Source organism: Coniosporium apollinis, assembly GCF_000281105.1.
Source record: "Coniosporium apollinis CBS 100218 chromosome Unknown supercont1.115, whole genome shotgun sequence".
In the NCBI taxonomy this organism is placed as follows: domain Eukaryota; kingdom Fungi; phylum Ascomycota; class Dothideomycetes; genus Coniosporium; species Coniosporium apollinis.
The window spans coordinates 1-14,749 of record NW_006913377.1 but is presented as its reverse complement, the minus strand read 5'-3'; the positions used below and the strand labels follow the sequence as shown (position 1 = coordinate 14,749).

At 44.9% G+C, this 14,749-nt stretch overlaps 7 protein-coding genes across 7 annotated transcripts; 3 read left to right on the top strand and 4 right to left on the bottom strand.

The window, feature by feature from the left end:
• Positions 1–556: 556 nt before the first annotated feature.
• W97_09337 (uncharacterized protein) lies at positions 557–1,412 on the top strand (the record flags this gene model as incomplete). The annotated part of the gene is made up of 2 exons (XM_007787198.1): positions 557–766; positions 858–1,412. The coding sequence occupies 2 exons, from the start codon at positions 557–559 to the stop codon at positions 1,410–1,412; spliced, it is 765 nt and encodes a 254-aa protein (XP_007785388.1).
• A 299-nt stretch (positions 1,413–1,711) lies between these two features.
• W97_09336 (pyrroline-5-carboxylate reductase) lies at positions 1,712–2,634 on the bottom strand (the record flags this gene model as incomplete). The annotated part of the gene is made up of 2 exons (XM_007787197.1): positions 1,712–2,544; positions 2,616–2,634. 2 exons carry the CDS (start codon positions 2,632–2,634, stop codon positions 1,712–1,714), a joined length of 852 nt encoding a protein of 283 aa, XP_007785387.1.
• A 511-nt stretch (positions 2,635–3,145) lies between these two features.
• On the top strand, positions 3,146–3,535 carry W97_09335 (uncharacterized protein; the record flags this gene model as incomplete). The annotated part of the gene is made up of 1 exon (XM_007787196.1): positions 3,146–3,535. One exon carries the CDS (start codon positions 3,146–3,148, stop codon positions 3,533–3,535), a length of 390 nt encoding a protein of 129 aa, XP_007785386.1.
• A 3,127-nt stretch (positions 3,536–6,662) lies between these two features.
• Positions 6,663–8,759, top strand: W97_09334 (uncharacterized protein; the record flags this gene model as incomplete). Its single annotated transcript, XM_007787195.1, has 5 exons — positions 6,663–7,499; positions 7,556–7,829; positions 7,882–8,045; positions 8,099–8,279; positions 8,335–8,759. The coding sequence occupies 5 exons, from the start codon at positions 6,663–6,665 to the stop codon at positions 8,757–8,759; spliced, it is 1,881 nt and encodes a 626-aa protein (XP_007785385.1).
• Positions 8,760–8,906: 147 nt separating this feature from the next.
• W97_09333 (uncharacterized protein) lies at positions 8,907–10,677 on the bottom strand (the record flags this gene model as incomplete). Its single annotated transcript, XM_007787194.1, has 2 exons — positions 8,907–10,083; positions 10,151–10,677. The coding sequence occupies 2 exons, from the start codon at positions 10,675–10,677 to the stop codon at positions 8,907–8,909; spliced, it is 1,704 nt and encodes a 567-aa protein (XP_007785384.1).
• A 1,161-nt stretch (positions 10,678–11,838) lies between these two features.
• On the bottom strand, positions 11,839–12,824 carry W97_09332 (uncharacterized protein; the record flags this gene model as incomplete). The annotated part of the gene is made up of 2 exons (XM_007787193.1): positions 11,839–12,725; positions 12,794–12,824. The coding sequence occupies 2 exons, from the start codon at positions 12,822–12,824 to the stop codon at positions 11,839–11,841; spliced, it is 918 nt and encodes a 305-aa protein (XP_007785383.1).
• A 374-nt stretch (positions 12,825–13,198) lies between these two features.
• W97_09331 (uncharacterized protein) lies at positions 13,199–14,592 on the bottom strand (the record flags this gene model as incomplete). The annotated part of the gene is made up of 2 exons (XM_007787192.1): positions 13,199–14,374; positions 14,430–14,592. Coding segments are annotated over 2 exons (1,339 nt in total), but the record flags the coding sequence as incomplete, so codon positions are not given.
• Between the last annotated feature and the right edge of the window lie 157 nt (positions 14,593–14,749).

The window sequence follows — 14,749 nt, the reverse complement described above, 5'->3', positions numbered from 1 at the left end:
ATCCTAGTTTTATTATAGTTTCGAAACTATAAACTAGATATCAAGATATAAAGCTATTTGTATCTATTTTATTACTAGAGATATAATTAACTTTTAAAGAGAGTATTTATAGAAAAGAATAATAGTTTGAAGAATTATTAATACGATTTAGTATATACTATTAGAAAAAGAGTTGGATATTTAATATACGTAATACTTATACTATAATATTATAGTATATAAATAGTGTTACTTAGTACTACAGAAGCTATCTTTCTAGTAAGATAAACAAGAGAGAAAAGTTAATCTAACTATAATAATTTTCTAATAGCTCTATTTTAGTAACGCGGAGAAGAGAGAGAAATAGGAGAGCAAATAAATAATATCGAACCAGGTTTAACGAATACATTAAGTAGTGCGATAGGTGTCATCATTTTATTTTCGTTTCCCTCTTGATCTCCTCTTTATCTTCCTTCTGTTCCTCTTCTTCTCTTGCTCTTTAATATACGCATCCTTAATCTCATTGTAGTCGAAGTTTCTGAGTAAATACCCGTCTCCTGCTTCTAAAAAAGTTAACATGCCTGGCCGTCTTGAAGGCAAGATTGCCCTTGTCTCAGGCTCTACCCAAGGGTTTGGACGAGGCATCCTCAAGACCTTCGTCCGTGAAGGCGCTGTAGTCCTCGGCATGGATCTCCAGGCTACCAATGGCCCAGTTGATGGCTACACCGAGAAGCAAGCCTACCAAATCAAGGCCAACGTCGCTGAGGAGGCTAGCTGGAAGAAGGCTGTAAGTGAAGCTCTTTCACAAGACGTTGATCTCACATCGAGGTTTTCGGTTTATGTCTTGACTACCACACTGACTATTACTGTTATCCTAGCTCGAAACCTCCATCGCACGCTTCGGAGCGGCCCCCTCGATCGTCGTCCACAACGCCGGCTGGTCATACCCAAACAAATCCGGTATCGAGGTGACCGAGGCTGAGTTCACGCGCCTCTTCGATGTCAATGTCAAAAGTGTCTACCTCGCCTCCAAAATCCTTATCCCCGAGATGAAGAAGAACGGGCCTGGTTCCACCATCGTCATCTCCAGCGAGAACGCCATCCGTCCCGGTGCAACCCAGACTTGGTACAACGCGACCAAGGCTGGCGTCTCCTCGGCTACCAAGTCTATGGCGCTGGAGTTTGCCAGGGACCAACTCCGCTTCAACACTATCTGCCCTACTTCGGGTAACACCCCTCTGCTCAACAAGTTCGCTGGTATTGCAGATGGTCCCGTCCCCGCTGAGATCATCAAGGCCAAGTGCGAAGCTATTCCTATTGGGCGTCTTGTCGAGCCTTCCGATGTAGCCAACGTGGCCCTTTTCCTCGCTGAGCCTGCTAGCTCTATTATTAGCGGTATCGAGATTCTTGTTGATGGTGCTCGCTGTGTTTAAATAGTCAAGCACTAGTATCTCTTTTTTTGATTAAAAAAGAAAAAAAGAAAATAAGAGAGTATCGTTATATATTAGAGACTCGATAGTAGGAAAGTTTGAGAGTACTCTTAAACATATACTCTTAGCCTCATTTTCAAGCTTCTCTTAGAATTTTGATCATAGTAGTGTAAGAGTAGTGTAATAAGCAGTATAGTATGGAAGAGTAGAGATGAATATAGAATATAATAGCAAGGATTATAACTTCTTAGAATAACTATAGCTTAGCTAACTAAGGTTTCCTTCCCTTTCTTCCCGGTTATCTACGACTCAGACGTGCGCTTCGAACGCTCAGCCGCGGTCATAATTGCATCCGTGTAGGCCGATCTGACTCCGCGCTTCTCCAACTCCAACAGGGCTCTTATCGAACACCCTCCAGGAGATGCGATCTTCTCTCGCAACACACTTGGATGATTTCCGGCCGGCACCAACTTCATGATTCCGATTGCACTGTTCATGATAAAATTCTGCGCTTCTGGGCGTTTCACTCCTTCCGCGACGGCAGCATCTAGCAGGCCATCAATGGCCAACAACAACAGCGAGCCTGCGCAGCCGACCAACACGGCAGAAATATCAAAGTTGCTCTCAGCAGCGAGCTGTGACTGGCCCACTTGATTGAAAACCCAGGATGCGATTTTAAGGTTTTCTTTCGATAGCGTTTCCGTGTTGGCCGTGTAAAGAGTCATGGCCTCTCGGATGTTCGCAGCCATGTTGGGCATTGCTCGGACGACCTGAAGTGGTAGACTCTGATCTTGCTCTCCACTACCAGTCAGACGCTTCAATTCTGTGGTTGAGATGCCGGCCATGATGCTGAGGATGAGCTTGCCACGGAGAGCCTCGCGCACACCCGGGGTGCCGAAGACGTCTTCCCTCTTGACGGGCTTCACAGCGAACAACACCACATCTGCTTCTTGGATGGCGTGTACGTTGTCCTTCTGCAGGAGAACCTCGAGTCGGGACGAATGTTGGGAGAATTCCTCTTCAACGCGACGTTTGGAAGGCTCAGTGCCAACAGTGGCTATGAGGCGTTCAATATCAACGGTGCTTTTGTCTAGCGGATCGAGTATTCCTCTAGTGATTGCAGTTCCTAGTGTTCCTATCTCCTCGGATTTGTTAGAAGGCTGGTTTGTGTTTGAGATGATGGTTTAATCAAAGGATTAGTCTTACCGCAGCCAATAACGGCCATTGTTATTGGGGCAGTGTGTACCATGTTGGCAAGTAGCTAGAACTGATAAGTCTTTTCCCCCTGGACTTGGATAAGGACTGAAAAGTCGATTGGAAGAACAGGGTGTCGAGAGTGCTTGTCGAAGTGCGAGGTCGATCAATAGAGTGTATTTATTCAGCGAGTTTTGAGTGTTTGATAGGTATACCGTCCCGTTTATCACCTCTTCGGATGCTGTTGATGATGGACGTGATGGACTGAGAAAGCGGCAATCCGATTGGATGTTCACATGATACATGCGGTCTCATCATGCTAGGGTGTCTCGGGCCGGTATTGCCAAGGGCCTACGGTCATCATATCCGATACCGGGTCAAAGAGAGAATTCCGGCATCACTGCATAGAACGCATGACTCAAGAGGCTAGCATCAACCATTTAAACTCACAGACAAATTCATCTTTTCGTTCGTTACATTGAAAAGTAGAGAATCAAAAACAAAGGCTGTAAACCTTTCATCTACTTTCATCTCCAACAATAATGGCCGTCGTTGAACCCGAGCAACATTGGCTGCGACCTACACCCCACGTTCCCAACTCGAAACTCCCATTTCTGGTGTACCGAGGTGTGTTCAAGGGCCAGAGCGCCGACGAGATGAAGAGGCACATCGAGGCAAACAAATGGCTGAAGGGAGGCCAATGGAAAACGTACAAGATTGCACATTTCCATACCAACACGCATGAATGCTACGCTGTCTTGAGCGGAGAGACCCTATACGAAGTTGGCAAATCACCCATTGACGATGAGTTCGACGCCGACGGTAAGAGAACTGGGCTCAGGGTGTGGCTAGAACAGGGTGACGTTTTTGTTCTCCCGGTACGAGATATACCTCTTCTCAAAGGATTTGGTTCATTGATATGTTGGAATTAAAAGGGAAAGTAAAGGCTCATTTGATACTGCAGGCCGGTATCAGTCATTGCTCAGTTGAGTCAGTGGGAGACTATGAACACATAGGCTTCTATCCAGAGGTAAGAGCGCAGCTGGTTCGTCTTTAGCGAAGAATGAACGTACCTTCTCTAACAGGGCGTTTTAGGGCTCGCCAAAGTGGGATATGAACTTCGGTAAGGAGCCTCCCAAGCAAACTCTAAAGCTAGGAGACAAGGCTCAAAGCGTCTCTATCCCGGGTCTTGATCCAGTCTATGGCGCTTCGGGGCCTTTGCCGAAAATATGGAGTGAGAGAATAAGAGATTCTTAAAGTCGAAACTGTAGAACTTTTTACTATATAGTAAATTGATAATATTATAGCTTAGTGTTACGTTCAATAGAAGACTTTGAAAGAAAAACGAATAAAGGCAAAAGAAAAGTAGATAATATTTATATCACTAAGCTAGTAATAGTATATACTATATTATATAGCTTTACAAAACTATATTATATTAAGAGAATGTTTTTACTATCAAGTGATTACTAAGAATATTCTTTCTAGCTATAGTAACTAGTGCGGCCTTTCTAGCTTTTTCTTTATACTATTTATATAGATAGTTATTAATATTAATATAGATATTAATTATAGGCTAAAGTTTATTAGACTATTCTTTTTATACTAAGTTATTCTTAAGAGTCTCTTTTAATTCTTATTAGTACTATATAGTTAGAGTAATATTCCTCTAATTAGTATCAGCTATAATTAGCTAGAACTAGATAGTATAAGCTACTATAGAGTCTTTTTATACTAAGCTTATAAGTCCTCTTTTAGTAGTAGATTCCGTATTAATATATCTAAATATCTAGTGAATCTTCTCTTTAAAAGATTCTATATTTATAAAGATAGCTCTAGTCTTAGGTTTATAGTTTAAGTCTAAGTTCTCTAGAAAGTCTTTAAAGTGAAGTTAGATTTACTTATATACTCTACCTCTAAGATAGATAACTTTAAATATAACTTTATTTTTAGTCTAAAACTAAACTTAATTATACTAGATATATATATTATACTATAGTGTTATAGAAGGTTTATTATATAGAGATTAGTATAGATGCAGTATAATAGATCTTAAGGCTCTCTAAATAATAAAAAATAGTTAATTACTTATTATATTATAGTATTAAGTAGTATTATACTTATTTTAGATATCGTCTAGCCTTATATAATCTATTATTATAGCTCTATTATTATTTTAATAGTTCTGTCTTAATATTTTATCTCTATAAATATATAATCTACTTATTTAAATTCTATACTTAAACCTCTTACCTATAATAATACTAGAGTAGAAAGAATTCTAATTCTTCTTTAGCTCTATAGTATTTATTTAGTGTCTTAATTCTAATAGACTTATAGTTAGAAAAGACTCTTAGAGCCTAGTTTCTCTATTATCTAGTAATAGATCTTATAGTAGATATATTAATATATTAATCTTTAGGTATTCCCTTAAAGGTTAGTACTTAAACTAGAATAGACTACATATCTAGATAACTATAATAGTACTAAAGTATAGTATAATTCTATATAAGAAATTAGAGAATAGAGTAAGATATAATAATAGTAGATTAATATTATAAGGTAATAATAGGATATATTATAAAAATATAAGATTCTTATATTAAGTTAAGTATAATTCTAAGCTACACTATAGTATAAAATTATTCTATCTATATACTATACTTCTAGGTAGATATCTCTATATCTTACTTAGTATACTTAGTTGCTAAGTAAAGTAAGTATACTAATTACTTACTTAGTAGCGCCCTAGTACTTAGTCTACTTGTAATCTCTTAGTAGCGCGCCGCACCTTAGTGTTATAGGTAAGATATTTAAGTATAGAACTTAGATAAGTAGATTGTACGTATCTATAGAGGTAAGATATTAAGATAGAACTATTAAGGTAGTAATAGAACTATAGTAATAGATTATATAAGACTAGATAGTATATAGAATAAGTATAATACTACTTAATACTATAATATAATAGGTAATTAACTATCTTAATTATCTAAAGAATCTTAAAGCCTATTACATTATATTTATACTAATCTCCTTGTAAATAAGTCTTCTATACTACTATATTAGTTTATAATAGTATATAATTCTAGAATAAGAGAAGATCTAAATAGTAAGAAATATTAAATTCAAATTATAATAATTTCTCTCTAACTAGCTTAGAGTACTCTAAGAGTCTTTAAGATACTCTAAGATACTAAGTAACTCTTACCTTTTGTAAGGAACTTGCAAGCTATTTATAGTCTCTTAGAACTCTCTTAGAGCTATTAGAATACTAGTTTTTACTTAGTAAATAAGAAAAAAACATATAAAAAAAGCTTTAGATCTATTTTAACTAGTATAATCGAAGAGTGTAATAGAACTAGCTTAGAAAGTAAACCTTTAATTAAAAAAATCTTATTCACTTTATATCTAGAAGTATAGATATTCTACTTATTCTAATATAGAAATAAAAGCTAGATAAAGAAGAAAACTCTAAGACTTTCTTATACTTTATATTTTTCTTACTTATTAAGTAGTTCAAAATAGCTCTAAAGGCTCCGAGAGCTTAGAGTATACCTAGTTTTCTCAATCGAGTGAAAGATTTACTATTAATAGAGTTACAAAGATTCTTTATACGTAATACTAGTTAATTAGATATATATTGATACTATAATAAGTCTAGAGTACGTAATATGTATTCCTACTATACTAACTCATCACTTAGAAAGGTAGGATTTTGGAGTACTAGTGTCCGCTAGGCCTGTATCTCCTGGGTTCCATTTTCAGCGTTCCGCCTCGGCTTTCTCCCCCTCTCTCTTCCATCTCACCAGAATGCAGCGACGGAGCGACGACGATAGTAGACGACGCAACAGAGTATCCAACGCCTGCCAGCGTTGTCGAAAAAATAAAGTCAAGTGCTCTGGCGTGAATCCGTGCAAAGGATGTGAAGAACGAGGGCTACTATGCGAATTCGAGTCAGCTGACAAAAGGGTCTATGTTTCCGAGAGGTAGGGTGGCAGACTCGGCTCCTTCTACGTCTATTCGCTCTTCTGACAAGAAGACAGCGTCCTACAAAATATGAGAATCAGACTCAATGAGTATGAGCGGCAGCAGCAGCAGCCGCCAACGGTGCAACCACAAGTCCAGCCTGCAGACGATCTGCTTTCCCCCACTCACGTCGCCTTATCCCCTGCTTCGAATGACAATGACATCCATTCCGATACCATGCAGGGCGAAGACTCGTTATCCAATCATATGGAGCCCGTAGAAAGGGCGCGCTACTCTGAAACACCCGCTTTGGATCATCCTGGAGTCCCCAATCCCCTAGTGCCCGTACAGCCAGCCTACATCCACGACAACGCTGGCAGCTTGAGATACCTAGGACATTCATCGACATGGTCCTTCAGTCGCCAGGTCCTACACATGGCCCATCAGAGTCCACATTCCAGCCATTCCTTCGAACCATCGATGCATGTTGAAGGTGAGGTCTACCGGGTTGACGCAGGGAACTCACCTACCTTTTCATCTGCAGACACTGCCGGCATCCCTTCGGCGGATATCGCCCTGTATCATCTTCAAAACGTAAAGTTCAGGACTCGTCCTCTATATCACCTCTTCGATGAGGCCGACTTCACCTTCAATCTGCACCATTTCTATGAGAGTCCCCTTGCTTTTGCCCAGGCACGTCCGCTCTGGTACATACATTATCTACTAATCATGGCTTTCGGAAAAGCATTTATTGCACAACCGCAAGCGGCGAACGGCCTGGCTGGCTTAACTTTGTTCGAACGGGCCTTGCGACTGCTCCCTGACGTCACCTACCTTGTTCGTGATCGGGTAGAATCAACCGAGATACTCTGTTGTATTGCACTATACCTCGAGTCCATCGACCATAGGAGTGCGGCTCACGTATATGTAAGGTCCCATGAGCCGTCACCCATGGAGAACCGCCACCTAACACATTGAGGTAGATCGGACAAGCTGTACGACTGGCCCAGTCCCACGGTCTCCATACCAACATGCAAGCCAGTGCCGTTGGCAACCACCTCGTGCATCGAGGTCGCCGCATCTGGTGGACTGTATACGCCCTTGATCGGAAGTTGTCGTGTTCCATGGGAATTCCTATTTCCATTCGTGACGAAGATATCACAACTCCACTCTCACTGGCGGATGACACAGATTTCATTGCGAACGGACTGGCAATTCACGTGAGGATATGCCAGCTTCTGGGTAACGTCATTAGCAGTAAGGCAAGCAAACAAGACCGCTTATGGATGGCGCTAACCCATCGGTGTAGCGGTATATAGCAACGATGGCAAGCTCAACCAGACCTGCATTACAAGCGCTCAGACCGTACTGAGAGGCGTCGCTGGTCTTGCCAATGAACTGGCTGTGTTCTCAAGACGCTGCTTTGGAGATGTTTCCCGAGTCGCAGCACGTCTTGACCTGGGGTATCACCAAGTGAGCCTGTGGCACTTACTCCTTCATCTGGGAGAAAATGCTGAAGATTGCAGTGCATAATCCTCGCATCACGGCCCTTTTTGTATTACCTCCTCAAGCAACGGCTCGAAAGTTCGAGTCTCTCTCGTCCTTTTCCATTATCATCCACGACCAAGGGCTTGGTCCAGGTTTGTATCGACTCTGCCGTGCAGACAATCGCAATTCTCTCCCGATTGAGGGAACACGACCTGTTAGGTAAGCACGATACCAGCTGAAAGCTTTATGCTGAACGACTCTAACAATATTTTAGATACATTCCTGCCGTTCGACCTAGAGAGCGCCTTCTCTGCAGCGTTCGTACTGCTAATGGCTTCGAGCGTCCATCCCAAGCTTCTACCACAGCATAACTGGCTCAATACCGTCATGGAAGTCTTCGATTCCATAGTACTGAAGGGAAACATGTTGGCCAGCTTGCGGAAGGCGGAAGTGGAGGAACTAGCGCAGATCTTGCGTGCATTGGACCGCGGACGCCCCAGCCTTGCCGACAAATCTGCTTCCAGTATCGTTATGCCAGCTGACGCACAGCTCTCGTGGACCCCAGCCTCAGGTAATATGAGCTTGCCGAGTCTAGGCGATCCGTTCTTTGATGAATGGAACGCCGATGACGGCTTCTCAGGAGCGCAAATCATGGATTTAGCAAACGCCCTTGATATAGGAGTGCTTGATAATATTTAACCCAAAACGCTTTGATACACACTATGAGCCTTCCTGTTACAAACACCCGGCATCGCCTCTCGGGATTGCATTTCGCAGATCCTAACTTCGTGAACAAGGGTTCTCCTAGTTTGTCTCTTTCTAGATGGAACACCCTTATGCGTTCATTCAGACGACTGATTTTTTCCCCCAATGCTTGCGAAATCCAATCATCTGCAACATCTCGGTCCAGAAGCCCGTCACAGGCTCATCTAAGGCTGCCTCATAAGCATCGATGCTCGGTCTCTCCCAAACAAGGTCAGCCTCGGCAGCAGGTACAACCTTTGTTCTCTTTGAAATCTTCCAGAACGAATAAGTGATGATGCCAACGATGACCATGGCGTAATATGTGAAGAAGGTAGAAACATCCCAAGGGGTGAAGCTGGAATATCCGTAGAACAGAACCACGAAGACGGTGCCAGCCAGTCCTACCCAAGCGACGTACGGCTGGAAATAGCCATAGTAAGGCAGGGTCCTTCTGTCGATACATTGGACCTTGCAAGCGCGATAGAAGAACAGGAATGTAATACACATGACTATGTAATCGATAACGCAACCGGCAGTGACGAGGTTAACCAGCCACCGCAAAACGGTGTTGGAGCCATTCGAAAGCTGAAGGAATGAGAGCATAGGGAAGATCATAGTTATGCCAAAGCAATATATAGGTACTCCGTTTTTCGTGCACTTCTTAAGGAATGCCGGTGCTTTACCTGACAGGGCTAGGCCATATAAACTTCGGATCGCGCAGTAAGTGTAAGTGTTTCCGGCTGAGAAAATGCTAGTAACAAGTAATGCGTTCACGATGTGAGGCAAGACGCCGATTCCAAGGTTTTTCATTGCGATAACGTAGGGTGATGCTGCCGCAGTACCACTGCCCTCGGCGCCTCCCAGGAAAGTTGTGAGCGTTGGATCGTTTTTGGGGATAATGGTGCTGACACAGAAGGCCCCTCCAATGAAGAAGATGGCGAATCGCCAGAAGGCTGTCTTGAAGGCCTGCTTGACATATGTCCGCGGTCGTTTTGCTTCAGCCGCGGCCATGGCCAGGTACTCCGGGCCAACGACGAAGAACGAAGCGGACCAGAGCGCAGCAAGGAATCCTTCGAGACGTCCTATAGCTCCTGTGCTGTGGTGTTCCGCGAACGTTGCGATAGTCCAGTTCCGGAATCCATATGCGTCGTGTTGAGGGTTCACACCAACCATGGTGAAGAAGGTGAAGCCAAACAGAAGGAAGACCAGGATGACTTTGCCGCTCGATAGCCAGAATTCAGATTCTCCGTAAGCCCCGACGGCAAGGACATTCAGAATGCTAGAGACAAGGGATTAGTCGTCATGCTTGCTTGGAAGAAGTAGAGGGCAGCGAACAGCCCACTTACCCATAGAGAACGATGCAGGCAGCGCAGACGGCACCGGCAGGTATGTTGTCGCTCCAGAAAGAAAGGACGGTCGTCAACGCCGTGATTTCGAATGGTATGATCAGGGCTTCATAGAAGAAGAAGTTCCAGCCGACCATGAAGCCAAGAGCGTCGTCTACCCATTGACTAGCCATTCGAATGAATCCGCCACTGACAGGCATAAGAGTAGCCATCTCGGCCATGCAGCTGTTTACGAGGCCGATGAGACAGCAGTAGACAATGACACCGAGAAACAGGCTTCCCGGCCCAGCTCTGGCCAGGCCGCTACCGATGGTAACAAACAAGCCTGTGCCGATTGAACCTCCAATGGCAATAAGCTGAAGTTGTCGATTTCCAAGACGTCGTTGTAACTGAGATTCATTGTCGAAGACCTGCCCGGCCCTTTCATTTCCACTCGACGTAGTGGCAACGAGTTTGAGGTTCAGTGGCGACGGCTCTTCCTTTGCGTCGGTGTAAGCCATGTCTGTTTCCTTCTTGCTGTAGTCCATGTTTGCAAAGATAGTGGACAGGGAGAAGGACGTGGAGATGGTTGGTCTAGAAGTGGAATGTGGGCGACCCATTACTCCTATATGGCGGCTGGTGTTTCCAGCCATTCTACCGTATCTGTCGATCGCCATGAATAGGAGCTAACAAATCACATACAATCCTCCCCCGCAGTAGTCTTGACCTACGCGCAGCGGTGCCATAGGTCTTCAGAGTGTGTGCACCCCGGCATCGTTATCAGCCTTACAGTATTTGCCAACTCTTGCCGAAGATCGGAAACGCTATCCGAGATAGCACCGTACCTCATTGAGAGAAGCGGATGTTGTTTCCGTAACGTTTCGGGACCTCATCTAGCAATGTCTGGACCGTGTTAAACAAGCCTTCTCTTAGCGGAGGCTCATAGCGTTCTCAGAGCAGTGTGTTGATTGAAGACCGGATATTTGGTTGGCCCTTGTTGTCGGTTCGTTCATGCGGTGCATCCAGATCAGTTAGATGTCCAGCGTCCCACTGCCGTTCACAATATAGATTGCTACCTCAACCGCGCCAAACAGTCGAAAATCTAACAATTTTCAAGTGCATCGTTATTTTCCTAGCCTCTTCATCTGCTTGGATGGCTCTATAGTGTGGAGGATACTTTGAATATCATGCTTGACCTTGGCGGTCTTGGAACGTTGATTTTATTTGGAATTGGAGATGCTCAGGAGACGTCTTACCTAGAGAAGTTGCTATGTCAATGTCCCTCGTGTACGTGCCCGTGGCCGGTCTTCTTCACCCCAGGTAGTCCCGTCGTTTGTTGGGTCTTTTGTCACGAGCTACAATCCAAGGCCGTCTATCTAGGATAACGCTTTACTCTCCGGTTTTGTCACAGTTCAAGCACGCTTATCAGGCTTCATCGTCTCTTAACATTCCTGAGTGAGCCTGGGAGGCAGTGCAATATGACATTTCTTATCCAAGGCTTTCTGATAGCCTTGGAGTGTAATCACATCCTACCACGCTTCCACTCAAAAACTTTGTGATGGATGAAAGCTGCGCTGGTTGCGAGCTGAAGAGAAGTCCGACCCACGCTCGAGGTCAGTGTGAGGAAAAGTACCGGCCCGCTTTGCTTTCGCTAACTGGGAGGTTTTCCCACTGATTTATCTCCTTGACATGTTTCGTCATCGTGGAGATTATGGTCCATTAGCCCCTTTGTTCGCCGACATTGACCCCATGTAAGCCAGCGTATCTAACACCGTGTCGCTGATCGCCGAACGCACCGCGCCCTTCTCCAACCTCACTATTGCGTGCGGTGTAAAACCCTTGGCGATGAGCAATGATTTCTTCAGCTCCGCAGGCTCATCGCCGCGGGCTAGTAGAGTCGAATATCCACGGAAACTAATTGATGCCAACGCCAACGCATGGTCTCGGGGAATCCCTCCAGCCACACTGCTATCAATGATGGCATCAATTGCCACGCTCATCAGTGCGTGTGATACCGCTGCCAGCGCAGTGAGTGGCTCGAACAGATGAGGTGGCGTGGCGTGGCAGAGCCCAATATGCTTGAAGATGTTCTCGGTGAGCTCCTGCAAGTGTCGAGGCAAAGGGAGTTCTTCGTTCACCACCAAGGTTGCTGAATCCCCTGCTTGAGCTCCTAAGCTGGGCATGGCTCGTACCACATGTGCCTGTGCCTGTGCCTGTGCCTGTCCCTGGCTTCCTTGCGACGTCATTGCCTCTTCAGGAATACTGCAGTTGAGGGCTCTTTGAATCCGCTTCCGTGAGACGCCGGCTAGGATACTTATGACCAATTTGTCCTGTACGGCCTTCGCCATGTTGGCCTCACTCAATACATTTTGCACCTGACTTGGGGGGAAACACAGGAGAACAACATCAGCGTCGTTTGCAGCTTGGACGTTCTTTTTGTACAGGATGTTGACTTTGTCTTTGTACTCTGCAAATTTCGTCTCTAGCCGGCGTGCCGAAGCATCGCTTGAGACAGAGATTGTAAGATGTGAGCATAGCGGAGTCGAGGATTTGGGAACTTTCAGCAGACCCCTCGCGATAACACTGCCCATGTGCCCTGCACTCGAGGTCAGAAATCAATTTGTTTCTGCATCCAAGATAATGAGATTCCAGACGATCACATACCGCAACCTAAGAATGCGAGACGATGCTGCATGGTTCTTGCCGCCACCCAGCACGCAATAGATCAGATATGTAAAGGAAATGAAAAAAGTAAGGCACATCGATACCCCACTAAGCAGAGAGTCGGTTAGGGGAGCAATCCGCAAAACGAATAAACGTCTCTTTTTGCGATGTCGAGGGCTCGAGGACGGGCAGTGATTCAAGTAAGCTCTAATATTAGTAAAACCAGTGTTCGGATGTAATATCCGAGGCATTTAATTTCTGGTAACTCCTTTCAGTAATTGAACGACACCATGAAGATCACCAGATTGGAAGTGCTTTCCACAAAGCTACGCTGCTGCTTGACCGCAAACGTTTAGAGAGTCTATATACCCAATGATCAAATGTATTCATAGCTCTCGTTACCCCTTAGAGAGGTTCGTGAAGATATCTGGTCCCGTTGAGATACCAAGTCAGCGCCTCGACAATGTGAGCAGCTTCTTCGCCGTCTAGGCTCGCCACGTGATTCAATCCATTCTCAGCCACGGTGCCTCCATTACCGAACCATCCAAAGTCATTTCCATCGCACGTTTCCATGTTGAAATCCTCCCATTTGACCGATTCGAGAGCGTGCACCGCGTGTGTGCTGCTCCCAGGCCATAGAGCAGTGACCCTCTGCGTCTTCTCTCCAGAAATATTACTGACAACACTCTTGTACCAGCTGACACAGTCAGCGTTATAGACGGTGTTCTGGAAATATTCATCGCAGTAGTTAGTGAAGCTTTCGACCTGTTTTTGCTTCGGCTCGATGGTTCTGATATTGCCATAAGCGAGTCTGCGCAGAATTTTCGCCATATATTTGTGGATAGCCTCCATCATGATGAGGAGATTGCCCGCCCCCTGGAAAGCGTGAGGTCCGAGAGATTGAAAGAAATTGGGGAAGTTGTCGGTGCAGAGACTCAAGTATGTCTTGGGTCTGGCGGCGTACTTCTCACGCAGGTTGACTCCGTCCCGGCCATAGATTGGGAAGCCCTGACCAGGCGAGGTATCAAATCCAGTTGCACAGATAATGGCATCCACTGGCCTCCTCACCCCCTCGCTGGTGGTAATACCCTCAGCGTCGATATGCGCTATCGACTGAGTGATGAGCTCAACGTGAGACGCAGTGAGAGCTTCCAGGTAGCCAGGCCCCGGCGTTAACCTCTTGCAAAGAGGAGGGAAGTCAGGTATGAGCTTTCCAATAATCTCCGGCTTCATCTTGAGACGTTCCCTCATACTCTTCTCATAGTTTGCACGAGCGGTTATGTGACGGAGACTGTCCGGCCGCGTGATCTCGTACTGGCCCTGCAGGCGGAACTCCAATGATTTTCTGTATTCGATATAAGATCTTCGATCGGCCTTCCACAACTCCTTTTCGCTTTCATGGTAGTCGAAGTTTGTTCTCTCATTATCACTAGTTCCTGCCTTGAGGATATCCTCACTGAGCTGGTTGGATATCCAAGTTTTACCTCGGACGTAGTGATGCATGGCTTTAACCTTTGACGCCAGAGCAGGGACAACCTGAATACCACTACTCCCTGCACCGATGATAGCAACTGACTTGTCCTGCCAAGATAGTTACTAGCAGTTCCAAAACCATTCTGGTGGAACGGAACCATACAGTTGGATCAAAGGTGTCATCCCAGTTTGCAGTGTGGAGCAAAACGCCTTTGAAGTTGTGCAGGCCATCGATGGTGGGCCACTTCCACTGATTGAGGAGGCCAGTGCCGGTGATAAAAACATCAGCCTCATCCTCGACAAGTTCTGGCTGCGGAAGGTCCAATCTGAGAAGCTTTACTATCCAATTGGACCTGGACTCATTCCATCGAGCTTCCAAACACTGGTGACTGAGACGGACGTGCTGTCGGACGTCATGCTTCTCTGCTACTCTCTTCCAATATTCCAGAATTTCGGGGGCACTGGCGTAGAATTGGCTCCAAC